Source organism: Ovis aries, chromosome 7 (assembly GCF_016772045.2).
Source record: "Ovis aries strain OAR_USU_Benz2616 breed Rambouillet chromosome 7, ARS-UI_Ramb_v3.0, whole genome shotgun sequence".
In the NCBI taxonomy this organism is placed as follows: Eukaryota; Metazoa; Chordata; class Mammalia; order Artiodactyla; family Bovidae; genus Ovis; species Ovis aries.
The window spans coordinates 16,931,586-16,948,332 of record NC_056060.1 but is presented as its reverse complement, the minus strand read 5'-3'; the positions used below and the strand labels follow the sequence as shown (position 1 = coordinate 16,948,332).

General features: G+C 56.5%; 1 protein-coding gene across 10 annotated transcripts in view; it reads left to right on the top strand.

Moving 5' to 3' along the window:
- The window catches only part of TLE3 (TLE family member 3, transcriptional corepressor), a 48,794-nt gene extending 33,033 nt beyond the window's left edge, over positions 1 to 15,761 (top strand). For 2 of the 10 annotated variants that reach the window (XM_027971540.2, XM_027971536.2), the window contains exons 8-20: positions 792 to 808; positions 4,649 to 4,768; positions 5,653 to 5,703; positions 6,309 to 6,461; positions 6,852 to 6,984; positions 7,553 to 7,737; positions 8,335 to 8,411; positions 9,192 to 9,441; positions 9,806 to 10,053; positions 10,589 to 10,736; positions 11,585 to 11,735; positions 12,604 to 12,680; positions 13,732 to 15,761. In XM_027971540.2, coding sequence (XP_027827341.1) covers positions 792 to 808; positions 4,649 to 4,768; positions 5,653 to 5,703; positions 6,309 to 6,461; positions 6,852 to 6,984; positions 7,553 to 7,737; positions 8,335 to 8,411; positions 9,192 to 9,441; positions 9,806 to 10,053; positions 10,589 to 10,736; positions 11,585 to 11,735; positions 12,604 to 12,680; positions 13,732 to 13,839 — 1,718 coding nt within the window. In that variant the 3' untranslated portion in view covers positions 13,840 to 15,761. Of the gene's footprint in view, positions 1 to 791; positions 809 to 4,648; positions 4,769 to 5,652; positions 5,704 to 6,308; positions 6,462 to 6,851; positions 6,994 to 7,552; positions 7,753 to 8,334; positions 8,412 to 9,191; positions 9,442 to 9,805; positions 10,054 to 10,588; positions 10,737 to 11,584; positions 11,736 to 12,603; positions 12,681 to 13,731 lie in introns of all 10 variants that reach the window. The other 8 variants (XM_027971538.2, XM_027971535.2, XM_027971539.2 and 5 more) reach the window with 5 other exon arrangements.
- Positions 15,762 to 16,747: the final 986 nt, after the last annotated feature.

Sequence of the window (16,747 nt, the reverse complement as noted above, 5' to 3'; positions counted from 1 at the left end):
TTTCTAGCTTTATTGATACGTAATTGACACATAGCATCGCATTTAAGGTGTACCACGTGATGGTTTGATTTATGCTTAGATATGGGCACATGCCAGTGCCCTATGGGCATGAGGGCTTGGAGTGTCACCATCCTACCCAGGCTGGGGCTGGGGAGCAGTAGCAGGTCCTGGGAACTGAGACTGAGATTTCTGGCTCTGCCCTAGGATGATCCTCCCGGCAGAGGAAGAGGGCCTCTCTGCAGCAGACAGGAGGACCAGGGAGCTAGTGCTTGACTGGGCAGATAATCAGAGGCCTCTGCTTCCAGGGGCTTCTTGGCAAAGAAACAGAGAAGGGTGATAATTAAAAACAACACCATACCAAAAAACCACTCCCATAATTAATTTTAAAAAAATAACAATAGTGTTCTCAACTCTCAGATCCTATGGATATTTTATATAGCACGATCCTTCCCAAGCTTGTGGCTTTAAAAACTGCTGACCAGTAATCTTGGCACCCTTCTCAGCATGGCAGGGAGAGCTAGGCCACAGAGCCCCCTGCAGCCCCACCCAGGCCTGGTGGCCCGGAGAAGCAATGGAATTGGGGCGGTTAATTTCCAAACTGAGAGACGTCACCTAATGGCTCTGCCTTGGCTGACCCGGGGTGACTCAGAGAGCCAGGCCACTGCCCATTTTAAAATCCGTGAACTAGCAAAGCGTAAAAGCCAGCTGGACGAGACTGACCTTGCTTTCTTTTTGTTTTTCTGTGTTGTGGGACCCGACCCTCCTCCTTTCCTGGCCTTCTGTCCCTGAAGAGAGAGAATCCAGTGCGGTAAGTGCTGGCACTCTGGGGCCTGTGGGGTGCATTTGGCGTGCAGGGTACTTGGGGTACGCTGTGTGGGCTCCTGGGGGTGGCTGGGTGTTGTCATGAAATAAGAGCTGTTGTCACCTGTTGCTTGACCTTTACTTGGGCAAGCTTTTACGTCTCCAGGCTTTAGGGCCATTATTTGTCAAATGAAGAGTTGGGCTAAGTGAGCTGTGGCTAACCCCCTTTTTATATAAGAGGTGATTACTGGAGAGGTCAGCCGGCCAGCCCTGGGTCCTACAAGGGGGGTTGTGGAGTCACGGGGCTGACCCCAGAGCTCGGGACCCTGGCGTCCCTCCCTCATTTGGGGCTGGAGTCCCTCCCTGTCCCCCAGGTTGGCCGTCTCCTGTATGATCCTGTATCTTCTTTATTTCCTCCCAGCACCTGAGGTTTCTCCCTGTTGCAGGCTTTAACTTGGTTTAAGAAGTGCTCACAAGCGAGCATTAAGGCCAGGCTGCCTGCGTGTCTGCCAGCTCTGAGATTTGCCGTAAATCTTTCTGATCACACTGAGGCTCAGAGGTTCTGTTTCAAGTGAATAAGCCTTCTGAATAAGCGCAGTGGAGTCTGGATAAAAAAATCCTCCAGCGATTAGCAAAGCTATTTTATTCCTCATCGCCGTCCTTGTATCTGGGGCCATCTAATCTGTTAGGATGGCTTTGGTTATTACCTCGTGTTAAGTAGGACTTGGAAGGTCAGGCAGTTAACTAACCATCTAAACAGCAGCTTCCTCGGGTGGCTTCTCCATCTCGACCCACGTCCCCTCCCCAGCCCTCCACTGGGCTGACTCTGAACCTCCCATCAGCAGTAGTGCTCACGTCTGTCCCCTCTCTGCTTGCCTGTGTGCTCAGAAGTCCAGGTCATTTGGGCCCAGGAATGACTAGGAACATCAGAAAGGAACAGATGAAGCTGCAGACCCATTCTGATAGCTTTCGTGTTGATCCCAGGTGCCCTTTTTGGAGAGGTAGTTTGCCTAGACAGGAAGAGGGCTGGGCTGGACACCTCAAGGCTCAGCCTGGTCCCGGCTTCACGGGGCAATTGGGTAGCCCCTCTCGGCCTCTCCCAGCCTCAGTTTTTCCATCTGTAATATGGGAATATTCCTGCTCAGCCAGCCTCTCTGCTTAGTTAGGAAGACCCCACTTAGCACAGGACCCAGGACCCAGCTTTATCTGCTTACCACGGACTTGCCACAGAGAGCAGTGGCTGCTCAATCCCTTCACTGCCTTCAGACGTCCTCATCCTCATCTCTCTTGGCCTTGGCTTTGCGTTCTCTCTGTGAATGCTTTCTGCTAAAGAATCCCACGAGGAGCCCCCAAGATTGGGGCGCGCTTCACAGTGCTCTCCGATGTTGAGACTCAGGGCAGAGGGGCCCCTGGAGAGTTCAGTGGAAATGAACAGGGTCACCGTCCTTGGCAGGGAGGGCTGTGGGCCGTAGGGGCTCACACGTGTGCGCGCAGCCATAGTGTCGGGGGGAGTGGAAATGAACGTAATCAGCCCTTTGGAAACCAGGTTGTCAACAGATGAGGCCCCGGCAGGAAAGACAGGGCCATGTCGGAGTGGGAGGGGGGCCGACTGGCCGGGCTGGAAGCTGTCCCGGAGGGGTTAGTCTGGAGTCCAATTAGAGGTAGCTTCATTCATATTTCCTTGCCTAGCCGAAGCAATAAAAAATACTTAGTTTTTTGGCCGCCTGCCAGCCAGAGGCGGGCTGGATCGATGCCGCTAAACGCCTGACATGACTCTCCTCCGGTAGCAGGGAGGCTTTGCAGCTGACTGCAGAAGAAAGAGCCCGCTGTTCTCCGAGCCGCGGCCTGGGTCGCGGGGGGAAACAGGAGCGGCCGCACACCCCCCTCTCCTTGCTACCCACGCAAGAGCAGAGGGGCTGGGAGTGTTTCTGCTTAGCACAGGGTGGCCGCCGTCGGAGGAAATGAAATGAAATGACAGTGATTTTTCTGCCGGCGCTCGCCGCGGCTAATTGAATTGCGGCTGTGCGCGCATCGCTGCCGCGCCTGCCCAGCTGCGGGGAAGGTTGAAGCTGCACTTCCATTATAACCTCCATATTTTCTTCAAGGCTTGATAACTCTGCCATTTTAATTTGCTTCAGGCAGAAGCTTGGCAGGGAAGGGCTGCCCAGAAACCGGCTTAGGGGAGGAAATGAAGTTCTGCGGCTCCTTCCCGCACCGCTCCCCGCAGAACACCAGACCCTGCCTCTGGGGGAAGTGGGGAGACTGTCCATCTGCCTCTGGAAGGCCTCCTCCTTTGAGGAGACATCTCTGCAGGTCCCCGTGTAGGCTTGTCACACTCCCCTGGGCACAGGGGTGAGGATGGACTGGACCTTGCTCCCCGCCCTGCCCCAGCTGGGCGGTCAGCTGCTGGGGGGCAGGGACTGCATCGTGTTCACTCATGCACACCTGCATCCCGCCTCAGGCCTGATCCAGCGCAGGTGCGCAGGAGAGGGTGCCAAGTGACGCGGGGGAAGGTGTGGCGCCATCTCTGGTGGTGGTGTTGTTTGGTCCCTCAGTCGTGTCCCACTCTGTTGCGACCCCATGGACTGTAGCTGCCTGGCTCCTCCCCTTCATGGGATTCTCTAGGCAAGAATACTGGAATAGGTTGCCATTCCCTTCTGCAGGGGATCTTTCCGACCCAGGGGATGAACCTGTGTCTCCTGCATTGGCAGGGGGATTCTTTACCACTGAGCCACCAGTGTGGTCTCTTAGGAAGGGACAAACCTCAGCGGTCCCCTAGAGGGGGTTGTGGTGTCTTTCCCTTGGCAGAGAGGTTTGCTGGCAGGCACCCCTGCCCATCGCACCTCCCTGCCTGCTCCCAGCCCGGTGTTGGCGTCCACGTGATGCCTGTCGCTCCTACTCACCCTTCGCGCCACCAGCTGGAGTCCTTCCCTGAGAGAAGCTCTCAACTTCCGCTCCATCCTCAGACCCACTGGCATTGTCTCTCCTGCCTTACCTTGTTAGCCCGCCTTTCCTCTTCCCAGGCCATGAATTCCAAACTCTTCTCATCCTCATTTGCTTTGTAGTTGAAGGGAGAACTCATTAGTCTTTTCCAGGCATAAAAACCTCGGGTTTTCTTCAAGTTGCCTCCTGCTGGGGGGACCTTGGGCACGTTTCCCATCGTCTCGGGACCTGGACTTGGCCATCATCACAGAGGGGAGGGGAATTCTACCTGCCCTCTCTGCCTTTTCCCATCTTCAGAGGGAGAGGCTTCATGACGTTGTGTTTTCTGCTTCATTGCAACCCTGGTGTTTCTCTCTAAGATTGCGGGAGGCCAAGCCGTCACAGAAGGGCATTCGCACAAGATGCCCGTTGCGTGCCTGCACTGGGGAGCCCTGTTGGCACCTGGCAGTTGCCCTGCCTGTTGGCCCCGCTTCCTGTCAGGTTTAGCAGATGAGGTATTGTGCATAGCCCCAGTTTGTCAGCTCAGATCTGTCTTCAAGACTCCGTACAAATTTTCAGCTTATCCATTCTTTGAGCACAGAGGGGTGGAAGAGGAGATAGGTGCGACCCCGCCTTCATGAAGCGCGCAGCGTCATGGGCCAGAGGCCAGTGGCTCATGCAAGGTTGATTATCTGACAGCAGCGGCATTGCTACAGTAGAGAACTGTCATGCTCTCAGGGCCTCAGGAACCAAAATCTGAGGAACCAAATCTGGAGAGTTGGGAGGGCGTCCCTCCCTGGAGAGGCTGATGGAGCCAAGACCTGCAGGACACACAGAGCACCTCGACTGGCCTTCCGGGTCACCCCACTGAGCTAGATCGATGCGTGAATGAAATGTTCACACTAAGTCTCCTTCTTGCTTCCAGAATAACTCAGTGTCGCCCTCGGAAAGCCTGCGAGCTAGTGAGAAGCACCGGGGATCTGCGGACTACAGCATGGAAGCCAAGAAGCGGAAAGCAGAGGAGAAGGACAGTTTAAGCCGATACGTACGTCCCGGGCTCCACCGGGGTTTGTGTTGGGTCGGCCGGGCTGAAGGAGAAGCCCTCTCCCGCCCCAGGGCCTGGTTGTGGAAGAGTCAGGTACAGGTGGGGGAGGAGAGGTGGCCCACTGAGGAGGGCAGGTGGCCTGGGAATGGGAAGCCTGCATAGATCAGTGCGCTGTGAGCATATGGGCCACAGCCAGGAGGGAGTGAGCAGAGAGGTCCTCCTGGGCCCTGTGGGGTCTGGGGAGAGTTAGGGGCCCCTCCCTAGATGGACCTGCAACCCCGTGCTACCATCACGGCCCCCTCAGAATCTGTGGGCTGCCCTTATACTTTGACCCTGCAGGTGGCCACAGTTTCTGCTCTGTGCCAGGCTGGGCAGGGCTGAGAGCTGGGGCAGAGGGCAGGGGGCAATGTAGTTTGGGAGCCAGTGCCCTTGGGCCCAGCCCTCCCTGTCCAGCCACTTGGCTGCCCTGGGGCTTTGGGCATATCGTGCAGCCAAAGCCTCAGCTGCGTTTCTGGGAGACGAGGCTAATCACCCCTCCCACACCATGATGGAAATGATGGAATGAGACCACGTACAAGTGATGGTGGATGTCAGGCCAGCTAGAGAGAGGTGTCTGCCTCCAGAGGGACAAGTTAAAGGGAGCTTAGAAATATAATGGGGCAGGTGTGGGTGAGGCTGCCAGTGGCTGTGGGAGCCGAATGAACCCGGGTCCAGGAGGCTGCTCTAGCAAACAGCAGAGGGGAGGCCGCCACTGGTGGGGCTGAGTGGGGACAGTGTGGACTTTGGGGTTTGGCTGAGGTTCAGCTCCTGGCTGGTGGAAATGGGATGGTTTGGGCTCAGTCTGGGGTGGGTATGGCCTCTCATCGGCTTCTCTTTCCATGCAGGATAGTGACGGGGACAAGAGTGATGACCTAGTGGTGGATGTTTCCAATGAGGTGAGGGCATTTCCCGGTCGCAGGGCGGCTCTCTGTGTGGGGAGTTAGAGATGGTTCCTGTCCCGGGTGGGAGCTGTTGTGTCTCGGCTATTGCACCCTCACCGGCAGCCCCAGCTGGGTTTGATGCCTTTGGGTTGGGGGCATCAGGCTGGTCAGGAGGAAGAAGACAGGGCTTGGCTGCTTGGTGGCTGGGGAGTCATTAACCATGCTGGCTTCCTAGGATGGGTCTCCAGAGAGAGAGAGAGAGACCCCTGAAGATCCCAGTGGAGGGCCGGCTCCCCTGGTCCTCTAGGTCAGCTCTATTCTCCCCACCATCCCTGGGGTCTTGGGGTGGTGAGCCCCGTGGGTCAGCCTCAGCTGGGAATGAGGAGCTGGAAGGGGTCTACACGAAGTCAAGAGGGCCAGCTGTCCAGCGTGGAGGCCTGAACTCATTTCGATCTTGAGCAGATCCCGTCCACCCACCCCCTCTGTCCTCAGTCTCCCCATCTTTGGGATGAGGAGGGGTCAGACTAGGTTGTTAAGAGCTGGTGGCCGCCCCTTGGGACCAGAGAAGACTCAGGCTCATCGTAGCTGTTAGCACATCTCTGTCTCACTTGTGTCCTTAGGACCCTGCGACACCCCGGGTCAGCCCGGCACATTCCCCTCCTGAAAATGGCCTGGACAAGGCCCGTGGCCTGAAGAAGGATGCCCCCACCAGCCCTGCCTCGGTGGCCTCCTCCAGCAGCACGCCCTCCTCCAAGACCAAAGACCTTGGTCATGTATGTGGAGTCTGCCCCTGGCACCGCAGAGACTAGGAGAGGGCTGGGGAGGGTTGCGGCAGAGGGAAAAAGCTCCTGGAAAAGGGGCTGGACCTGGAGTGCTACTGATTAGAAGGTGGAGGGGTAGAGCAGAAAGCACAAGGATTGGGGCTTGGCCTGGGTTCACATCCTGGCTTTACCACTTACAGGCTGAACCCTGTGCTTAGTTACTGTTTCTGAGCCTCAGTTGCTGCATCTGTAAAATGGGAACACAGTCCCTGCCAAACCAGACTGGGCAAGAGTGAAGGGGCTGTGTGGCAGGAGATTGGGAACTAGGCCTCGTGTGGTGCTGAGCTCTCGGAGAAAGGAGTCTTCATAGCCTCCCTTGGTCTCTGCGTTTCCCTCTTGCAGAATGACAAATCCTCCACCCCTGGACTCAAGTCCAACACGCCAACCCCGCGGAATGATGCCCCAACTCCTGGCACCAGCACGACCCCGGGGCTCCGGTCGATGCCAGGCAAACCTCCAGGCATGGACCCGATAGGTATAATGGGTAGGCACAATGGGGCTGAGCTGACTGTGCTTGAGGGGAGGGTCTGCCCCGGGCCAGGGCTGGAGCCTCACAGATGGGCCGGAGCACCAGGCAGGGAGTCAGAGTCAGGGCTGTCCCAGGGCCTGTCTCTGCGGGACTTGGTCAGGTTTGACACCGAGGTGAATGCCTGCTGCTTCAGCACTCACGTCAGGGCTTACTGGGGCCACCGTTGAGCTCAGCGTGGGGAAGGAGCTTCAGACAGCTCGGGACACCATCAGTGTGTGTCTGCCTTTGTTGTTCTGTGAGATTCTGAAAAATGCTCTTCTCTGGGCCTCTGAATCTTGTTCTATAAAAAAAAAGGTGGGCACATCTCTCACCTCAAACCTTCTTGGGCTGTGAACATGAGGGTCTCTGGTAGTGAGCTCAGCCCAGGAGGACTGCCTGGAGTGGATAGCTTGAGAAGACAGGGAAGATTGCTTCTGGGCCAGAGGCAGCCTGGTGGCCTGGGCTTTTCCTGGATGAAGGGGGTGGGACCTCTCCCCTTGGCGGTGCGTCTGGGCTTACATCCGCCTCCTTGCAGCCTCGGCCCTGCGTACGCCCATCTCCATCACCAGCTCCTACGCCGCACCCTTTGCCATGATGAGCCACCACGAGATGAACGGCTCCCTCACCAGCCCCGGCGCCTACGCGGGCCTCCACAACATCCCGCCGCAGATGAGCGCGGCTGCAGCCGCCGCCGCCGCAGCCTATGGCCGATCGCCAATGGTGAGCTTTGGAGCTGTACGTAGACCTTTTGGCTCCTTTTGGGGGGGCCTGGGCAAGGAGTGGGGAGGGGAGTTGGAAGGGGTTAGAGAGACGCTTCCTGCATGCAGAGGGCGCCCTCTGGGTCCAGTGACCAGGCAGCTGCCTTGCGGGGAGTGTTGATGAGGAATCAGAAGGGAACACTCTTGGGGGTCACAGACCTGCTTCCCACCCCCCTGCCCTTTTGTCACCATGTCTCAACCAACAGCCTCCCTGGGCTGCCCCTTTCCATCTGGGAGGTGGGGCTGGCACCCGTCTTTCTGGGTGCTCTGGGTGGGACTCCCACAGTGAGTCAGGTGATTTCACAAGGCAAGGCCTTGGCCCGTGGGGCTGCCCATGTGTTATACCAAGGTGTGTCTGCTGTTACTGAGAGGGCCCGGGCCTGTGTTGTCGCTGGAACAAGGGGCTCTGCTCTGCTCCGCCGTCTCGGGCTCTGAAGAGGCAGTGTGGTGCTGGTGGGACAGGACGTGGTGGAGGAGGAAGCTAGGGTTGGGGTGTTGTATAGTAGGGGGACAGAGGACGGCACCCCTCACTAAGGGCTGGCCTTGTCTTGCCTTACAGGTTGGCTTTGACCCTCACCCCCCAATGCGGGCCACAGGCCTGCCCTCAAGCCTCGCCTCCATTCCTGGTGGAAAACCGTAAGCCTTGACTACTTACTTTCTGCTTGTTGGGGAGGGCAGAGAGCACACCACCCACCCACCTATCCCCTGCCCTGATGGGCCTCTCCTGGGGAAGGGTGTCTGCCTCTCTAGGGGTACCCCTGGGGCAGGTTGCAATCCCGTTGATGGCTGCTTGGCTGCACTCCTGATCGCCCCTGGGCTCCCTCTGAAAGGGGAAGGAGAAGGTTTGGGGTTGAGGTTGTGATCCCTGGGCTCTGAGAGGGAAGGAGCGTTTCACATGTCGGGCTTCCCAGCTGGATGCCATGGATCTTCCCTGCCCTGGGGGTTCCTGTGGGTTCTAGCCACAGCTGGCACTCCTATGACCTGAACCAGCAGGCAGACCACACTGGCTCACCCCTGGCTCTGATGTGTACTCTGTGATTCATTTAGGGACAGGGGGCAAGCGGATTTTCTTCCCTAATACTACTGGCTCCTAGAGGAGGGGTGGCATTCAAGCTGGGCCCTTTCCGGGGCCAGAGTGCTAGGGATTGTATAGATGGCGGGAAAGGTTGTTCCAAGGCAATGAGGGATCAGTGACGTGGTTTGGAGCAAGGATCTATTAGCAGGGGCAGAAGTCAGGGCAGGACTATGAAGCTGTCTCCGCCCTGGTGGAACCAGGTCAAGGAGGTTGGGGTTACCAGGTTTCCTAAGATGAGGGCAGGGGACACCTGGAGGCAGGCAGGCCAGGCAAGGTTTAGGGCCAGTCAGGAAACTGTTAGAGGACTGGAGATGGCAGAAGCGTGGTTCTCCCCCTTTCAGAGCCTACTCTTTCCATGTGAGTGCTGATGGGCAGATGCAGCCTGTGCCCTTTCCCCACGACGCCCTGGCAGGCCCTGGCATCCCCAGGCACGCCCGGCAGATCAACACTCTCAGCCACGGGGAGGTGGTGTGTGCGGTGACCATCAGCAACCCCACGCGCCACGTCTACACAGGAGGCAAGGGCTGCGTGAAGATCTGGGACATCAGCCAGCCGGGGAGCAAGAGCCCCATCTCCCAGCTGGACTGCCTGGTGAGGACCCCAGGGCTGCGGGCATCCCTGCTAGCTGTCATAGGAGAGCTGGGGCCTGGGCGGCACCCCACTGACCTGGCCAGGTGCAGCCCTGTATCGACTGAGCGACTTCGGGCAACCTGGCAAACCTCTCTGAGCCCTGCTGTCACTGTCTGTTAAGGGGAGATGATGCTGGTCTCCAGGGGTCTGTAGAGAAGTGGAAGTTTAAAAAGTCAGGAGGGAGCAATGGGGTTGGCCTGGCAACCGCGAATAAGGGCAGGAAGTGAGCAGATGTGGCGAGGATGCTTGGTGTGGCTGGATGTGACTTTCCCGGTCCCTGGGAGGAGGGGTGGGCGGCGCTGAGCACTGCCCCCTCCTCCTTCAGAACAGGGACAACTACATCCGCTCCTGCAAGCTGCTCCCCGACGGGCGCACGCTCATCGTGGGCGGCGAGGCCAGCACGCTCACCATCTGGGACCTGGCCTCGCCCACGCCCCGCATCAAGGCTGAGCTGACGTCCTCGGCTCCGGCCTGCTATGCCCTGGCCATCAGCCCTGACGCCAAAGTCTGCTTCTCCTGCTGCAGCGACGGCAACATTGCCGTGTGGGACCTGCACAACCAGACGCTGGTCAGGTGAGGCACGGGAGGGGCAGGGCTGTCCTCGCCCTGGGGAGGCCGCGCTGGCGTCGTGGCTGTGACGGCCGGTCAGAGGTGCTGTGGGGTGGCCGGGGTGGCACAGGCGAGGGCGCCCAGGCGAAAGGACGGCGGCTTGTGCCAGGTGTCCAGCAGGGGCGGGAGGGCTCTGTGGACCAGGAGCTTGCACCAGGCTCCGGGGAGGGGGCCCTGGAGCAGACCCCGCAGGGCAGAACTCGGATAAGTTGAGACACGCAGAGATGTGGGGAGAAGAGGCGGCGTCGAGACCGCTATGGAGGAGCTTAAGTGTGGGGCCTCGGGAGCAAAGCTGCTGGGTCTGAGCCCTGCCTCCCTGTGACCTCATGAGAGTTCTGGCCCTGGCTGAGACGCTCAAGTGGGAGAGGAGCCCTGAGAGACCGTGGCCCTCAAGTTTCCTGTTCTGCTGGGGGAGAGTTGGCATCTCCCTGGGACAGCTGTCAAAACAGCAGGCAGTGCTTCCCTGGGGCTTACCCTCATCCCTGCCTGGCCTTCCTAGGCAGTTCCAGGGCCACACGGACGGGGCCAGCTGCATAGACATCTCCCATGACGGCACCAAGCTGTGGACGGGAGGCCTGGACAACACTGTGCGCTCCTGGGACCTGCGGGAGGGCCGGCAGCTGCAGCAGCACGACTTTACCTCCCAGGTGTGTGCCTGAGACCCCCCCGCCCCATCCACTGGAGCAGCGTGGGGCCTTTCCTCCCTGGGTCTCAGTGGCTGGTTCAGGGGACCAAGGGGTCCTCACACGTGGTCATTACAAATGGACCTGAGACCAACCTGAGTCATCTAGGAAGCCTTCCCGGAGGAAGTGGCCATGAAATAGAATCCACAAGGCTTTGGAGTTGGTCGCATCTGCCCCTGCTGCTCAGACTTGATACCCAGCTCCTCTGCCATTGAGCATTTGGCCTCAGTTTTCTCATTCCTGGGATGGGAATAGTCATAGCTACTTCATGGGTCTGGTGTGAGTACCTGAAATGGTCCCTCTGAAAGCCTTGGCTGTAAGCCTGGCTATAGAAAGCATTCCATAAATGCTAGGTATTATTTTTTGTTATTGTATTATTTGTGTTAATATTTTAATCTTACATGTTTAATACATTAGTGTTTTATTTACTCATATTTTTCTTAAGGAAAGGTAAAAGTCACCGAGACAGAGAATAACTTTGAACGTGAAATGTCTGTGTCACCTCTGAGTTTGAATCCTGGCTCTGCCACTTTACTTTTTAGAGTCAGCAACCTCTCTGAGCCTCAGCTTCCTCACCTGGGAAGTTGATTGTGGATAAAACATGAGATCCTCTTCCCTTAATGGGGAGAGAGGGGGACTTTGCATTGCACATGGCAGGTGGGGAGGTGCTGGGGGAGGGAGTCGGTAAGACGCTGAGCCCACAGGGTTCCTGAGCAGGACCGTGGGAGAGCGCCCCTCCTCTCCCTCCTCCTGTCCCCCTGCCCCGCTGTGCTTCTGGAGGACACTGATCTCTGCCCGCCCCATCCCTGCAGATCTTCTCGCTGGGTTACTGCCCCACCGGGGAGTGGCTGGCCGTGGGCATGGAGAGCAGCAATGTGGAGGTGCTGCACCACACCAAGCCCGACAAGTACCAGCTGCACCTGCACGAGAGCTGCGTGCTGTCCCTCAAGTTCGCCTACTGCGGTGAGCCTGGGAAGCGGGAGCCTGGCCAGCCCTCCGCGCAGGGGTGCGGCTCAGAGCTTAGAGAAGGGCCAGGGCCCCGCTAAAGGAGCACGGTCTCAGAACTGGGCTCCTGACCCAGACCAGTACCCCCATCCCGCCCCGCACCTCAGGATGCAGATACTGCCACAGGGTACCAAGCACCTGTGACACCAGGCCAGAGCCAGACTTTGATGGCCTGGGGCAGAGGAGCAGTGTGCCCAGCCCTGCAGGCAGTGCCTACAGGTGATTTGGACCATGGGCTTTGGTGGCCACAGCTCTGGACTGAAGTGTGTGCCGGCCCACTGACTAGCTGTGCAGCTTAGGACAGTCCCAGCCTCTCTGAGCCCCAACAGGTCTTTATGGACCAGGAATAACAGGCACCCCCCAGGGCTTTGGGAACCCTGGAGCTTTAACACAGGCAAAGCTCTGGTGGCATGCCTGCAGAGACCCACCACCTTTGGCTGGATCTCTAGCTGCTTGGAGCTTCGCCATCCCCAGTACTTCCTGCCATCTTTCAGTAGTAGAATCGAGATGGGTCAGTTGAGCTTAGTGGCTTTAAAAAGAATCTTCTGGGGAAGTGTAATCCCTGTGATTAATTGCAGATACTGCCTTTCTCTGTCCCAGCCTGCCCACCCCTCCCCTTGATTGCAGAGAAAGGCAGTATCTGAGTGTCCATGTGTGTCCGTGTGTCCGTGGTATGTCTTGATTACAAAACGCTTCTCACAAGGGAAGAGTCAGCCCGGCGCTAGTTAGCGGGTCACGCCGCGTTTCCATGGTAGCTGGCCATGTATGGGGCGGGTCTTGCTTTAGAGGGCAGCAGCCCACAACCTGATGTTTCCTTTGCCTGCAGGCAAGTGGTTTGTGAGCACTGGGAAAGATAACCTTCTCAACGCCTGGAGGACTCCGTATGGAGCCAGCATATTCCAGGTACTACCCGCCCTCCAAGTGCCCCTCTTGATTCTGCTGAGAGTCCAGGCCTGGCCACGGTGATGGGGCAGGGATAGGGGAGGCAGAGCAGGACTTGCCCTGACCCCTACCTGCTGGGGGTCCCAGACAGCTTCTCCAGCAGCGAGGGTTTGGACTCGGGCACATCAGTGGGACGCATACTCTGCTGCTAGTGGCATCTGACCGATTGGGGCGAGGGCTTTTAGCAGAGGTTCCTGTAGGATTTCTAGAGCAAGGAGGAATAAAAACATGCTCTTGGCTCTGGCCTGCACACTGAGCCCTCACAGGAGCTGCACCAGGCATTTGAGCAAACTGGGCAGCTTTTTTTTTTCTGAGCAGTGTTGTCTGGTATTAAAGTAGGTTTATTTTCCATCTCAACACTTCAATATAAGGAGAGAGGTCTGCGGCCAGAGAAGGATCCAGAAGGAGATGAGAGAGAGGGAAGAGGCTTTTTTGTGTGTGGGTTTTCAAAACCTAGGGCCTGACACTGCACTGTCCCTCACTCACTCATACACTCACACAGAGAGACACACACACACAGTCTTGCACAACTACACTCAAGTCACACACACTCGCTCTCAGAGTGAGTAAGACACTCTCTCGATGCAGTCTAGAAGTCTGGCATCTGGTGCATCACTCATGTAACTTTCAAGAGTCTCTAATTACACTGGATGTTCAAAACTTAGGTGCACATCCTTTTTTTTAGCTCATCAGACTGAGGGTCTGGCCCACTGACAGCTGCTCCCAGCTCAGAAATGCTTCTTCCTATTTGTAAACTCAGGATGCAAAGCTCACACTCAAGTGTTCTGTTCTGCTGCTCGGAGCTGACTGTAAAGATCACATCTGGCCCAGTTAATGAGTTTTTCCTTATGGGGAAGCAGGTAGAAAGGGCCCCTCTAATGGGGAAGGGCTGTGTTCAAAGGCCTCGCAGCGTGCACTCCAGGATGTGCAGAGGGCGGGTGAATTCTGAGAGTACCGAGAGAGCGCTGAGTACCCCAAAGAGTGAGTTTCTGTCCTTTATTTCCTCCTCCAGTCTAAGGAATCCTCGTCAGTCTTGAGCTGTGACATTTCGGCAGATGACAAATATATCGTAACAGGCTCTGGTGACAAGAAGGCCACGGTTTATGAGGTCATCTACTAAGCAAGGACTGTGACGGGGCTGTCAAGCTCTGGGAGACACAGACTCGGCTGTGCCAGGGAGACCCCGCAGACACGGAGGACGGGCAGCGAGCGGCCCAGCACCGCGCTCCGGTGGGCTGAGAGGGTGCGTCCGTCACGGTCGGGACTCCTGGGCATGGACTCCTGTGTCTCACGGACTCCGATGGATTTCTCCCCTCCTCCTCCCGTAACGATGCTGGCAGAGGCTGCACGTAGATTTGGAGGCTCGTGGCTCCAGCTGTCCACATACACCCTCATGAATCTCTTTCCTTCCCCTTTCTTCTGATGTGTCCCCCTGCCCTGGCTCGGGGACACTGGAGTGTGGACCACACGTTTGTACCAGGGAGCGGGGGAGGGTTTCACGTTCCCGACTGTGCAGCGCACAAGGTTTGTGAAAAGTGTAAATAACAGACTCCTATCTCGGACTGGTCAGCGGGGGAGGAGGCCCCTTCCCACCGGCAATGCCAGCCGTGTATTTCGCCTGCTGTATTCGTAATCCACTCGTGGTGGTGGCTTTTTTTTTTTTTTTTAAACAGAAGTTCCCATCTGGGAAGGGGAGGCAGGGAGGGGGGCAGAATGGAGAGGGGAGTGGGAGAGGGAGAAGACTCCTGGGTGGAGGAGGGGCAGTACGGCTGGCGGCCAGGTCAGCCATCAGGCAGCCCCTGGGCGAGTGTGTCTCCATGTGGACCTGGGAATCGTCTTAAAGCATGGCAGGACCCAGCTCCAGCAGACTGATCGACAGGCAGAGCTTGAGATGGGTGCCCGCCCAGGCTGACGGCAGCAGAAACACCGTGAATTTTTTGTGGCCTCCTGAGTTCCACCTGCCTCTTAGCCCCTTGGCTCCCCTCTCCGGTGTCTGAACCTGTCTGTCTGTCTCCCCCATCCCACCGCCACCTCCATCTCTCTTTGGTGCACACTTGGTTGTCGTGACGAGAAATGGAAGTTCAAAGGCACTCACTCTGTCTCCAGCCCTACTTAATCTTCGGACACAACCTGAAAAGGACACAAAGTTAGAAGAACGCATAGCAACTCAGCTCAGGGAGCTACCAGAGAAAAAATAGCAACTGATGTGGGTGCTTTTTTTTTTTTTTTAATTTGAATAAAAAGAATTAGAAGTGATGTCCTTTCATAAAATGCCTTCTCCCCACTTTCCTGCCTCTGACCCCTTACTCTCTCCTTAGAGGGAAAATGTGTATTTAACCTGCGGGATGGAGTCTAAGGTTGATCTCCCTGCCCCCCAGCCCCAGGCAGGGCAGCGGGGAGAGGGGACTGGGGCTGGGCTGGGGGTGCTGCCTTCTCCCGGCTTCATGTCTCCCTTAGGAGTGCAAACAGCTTACAGGTAGAATATCAGCTCCTGCGGGTGCCACTTTTTGGTACCAAAATGCTCTGAGGTATTAGGGTTTTGTTCTTTGTTTTGTTTTTCCTTTGCTTTTTTTTTTTCTTCTAAGGAAAAGCTAAAGGCTGTTATGAGTCCTGGTGGTGGGCTCTCCATGGATGTAGCATATGGAGGATAATTTTTATACTGCATTTTTATGGGTTATTTTCTAACGTGTGATCCTGTCTGGTGAGAAGGAAGGGGGTTTCCCAGTGAACCCCTCTCCAATGCTCTTGCTCCCAGGTGAGCCCCTCCCCCTACCTGGCTCTGGAGGCCGAAGAGAAGGGCAAGGTGGGTGCCCTGACCTTTCTGAGGCTGGGGAGGGGTGTCCAGAGTCTGTCTGTGTCTCTCTTCCTCTCTCTCAGTCTCTCTCTCTGGGTCCTGGATGCTAAGCCACCACCTATTGTTAAGGCTCTTGCCACAAGGGAGGGCGAGGGTGGAAGACAAATTGATTCCTGAAGAAAAAAAGAAAATGAAAAGTCATTGTAATGACCTGTTTTTATATTTTTAAAAGTTACTATTTAAAGGTTGGTTTGATTGTTGCGTTTTAATTCTTCTTCCTCCCCCTCCTGCCCCACCCCAGTAGTTTATCTCCATTCTCCCTCCTCCCAAACCCCCAAGAAGAGGGGTGGGGTGCTGTCTACCCCATGTCCTGGGTGATTTCCTTTGTCTTCCATGAATGTGAGCTCTTTGTTTTCTAAAGCATTCCCATGCTCCCCCCACACCCCTAGAAAGTGGTCATGTGGGATAGCTAAAAAGGGAGTGTTTTCATGCCCCCAGCCCTTGCTGTCTCCCCAGTTTAAAGCGGGGTGGGGTGGGGGGTTTCCTCGGGGCAGTTGCCAGAGGGGAAGTCCACAGTTAACACCGATGTCCTATATAGCTGCCATTGCCCAACTCTTGGGGAAAAAAAGTGAAATGGGATGAACTTGTAGAGAAATTGCAGTGTCTATGACCATCAGGACCCTGGAAACCTCTACCATCTTTTTTTAAGCTTAACTTGAGATGCTGTGGGGTAACCCCACTTAGGACGGGTTTACAGATGGGAAATGGGGGCAGTACCCTTGGTGGGGCAGGACTGTCCTGGGGTCGTGGTTCCCAGGTTCCTGGGCATCATGCAGCCATGAACTAAATCTCCAGAATGTGGGGTAATGTGGTTTCCAACTCCTGCCAAAGTCACTGCAAATGAACACACAAAAATGATTGCCTGCCGCTGTTTCATTCGAGAAAGGGGATTGAACGTTTGAAGGAAGGAGTGACCATCCAGATAAAGCAGCCTTTATTCTAAGCCTCGAAAGGACAGCTGGGCTGCACATACCAGGATCACTTAGCTGGGGCCGGGCTTGCTGTCAGGCTTACAGAAGAGACGCTTCCAGCATGTAGGAAGAAGGCCCATCTGGGGCTATGTTTGGCTGACATCTCTGTCTTGTACTAGTGGCACAAACTTGAGTAAAGGAACACCCCTTTGAACCACGCTTTCCTTGCTTGTCACAGTCTGATCATCACAGCAGAGGGCTAG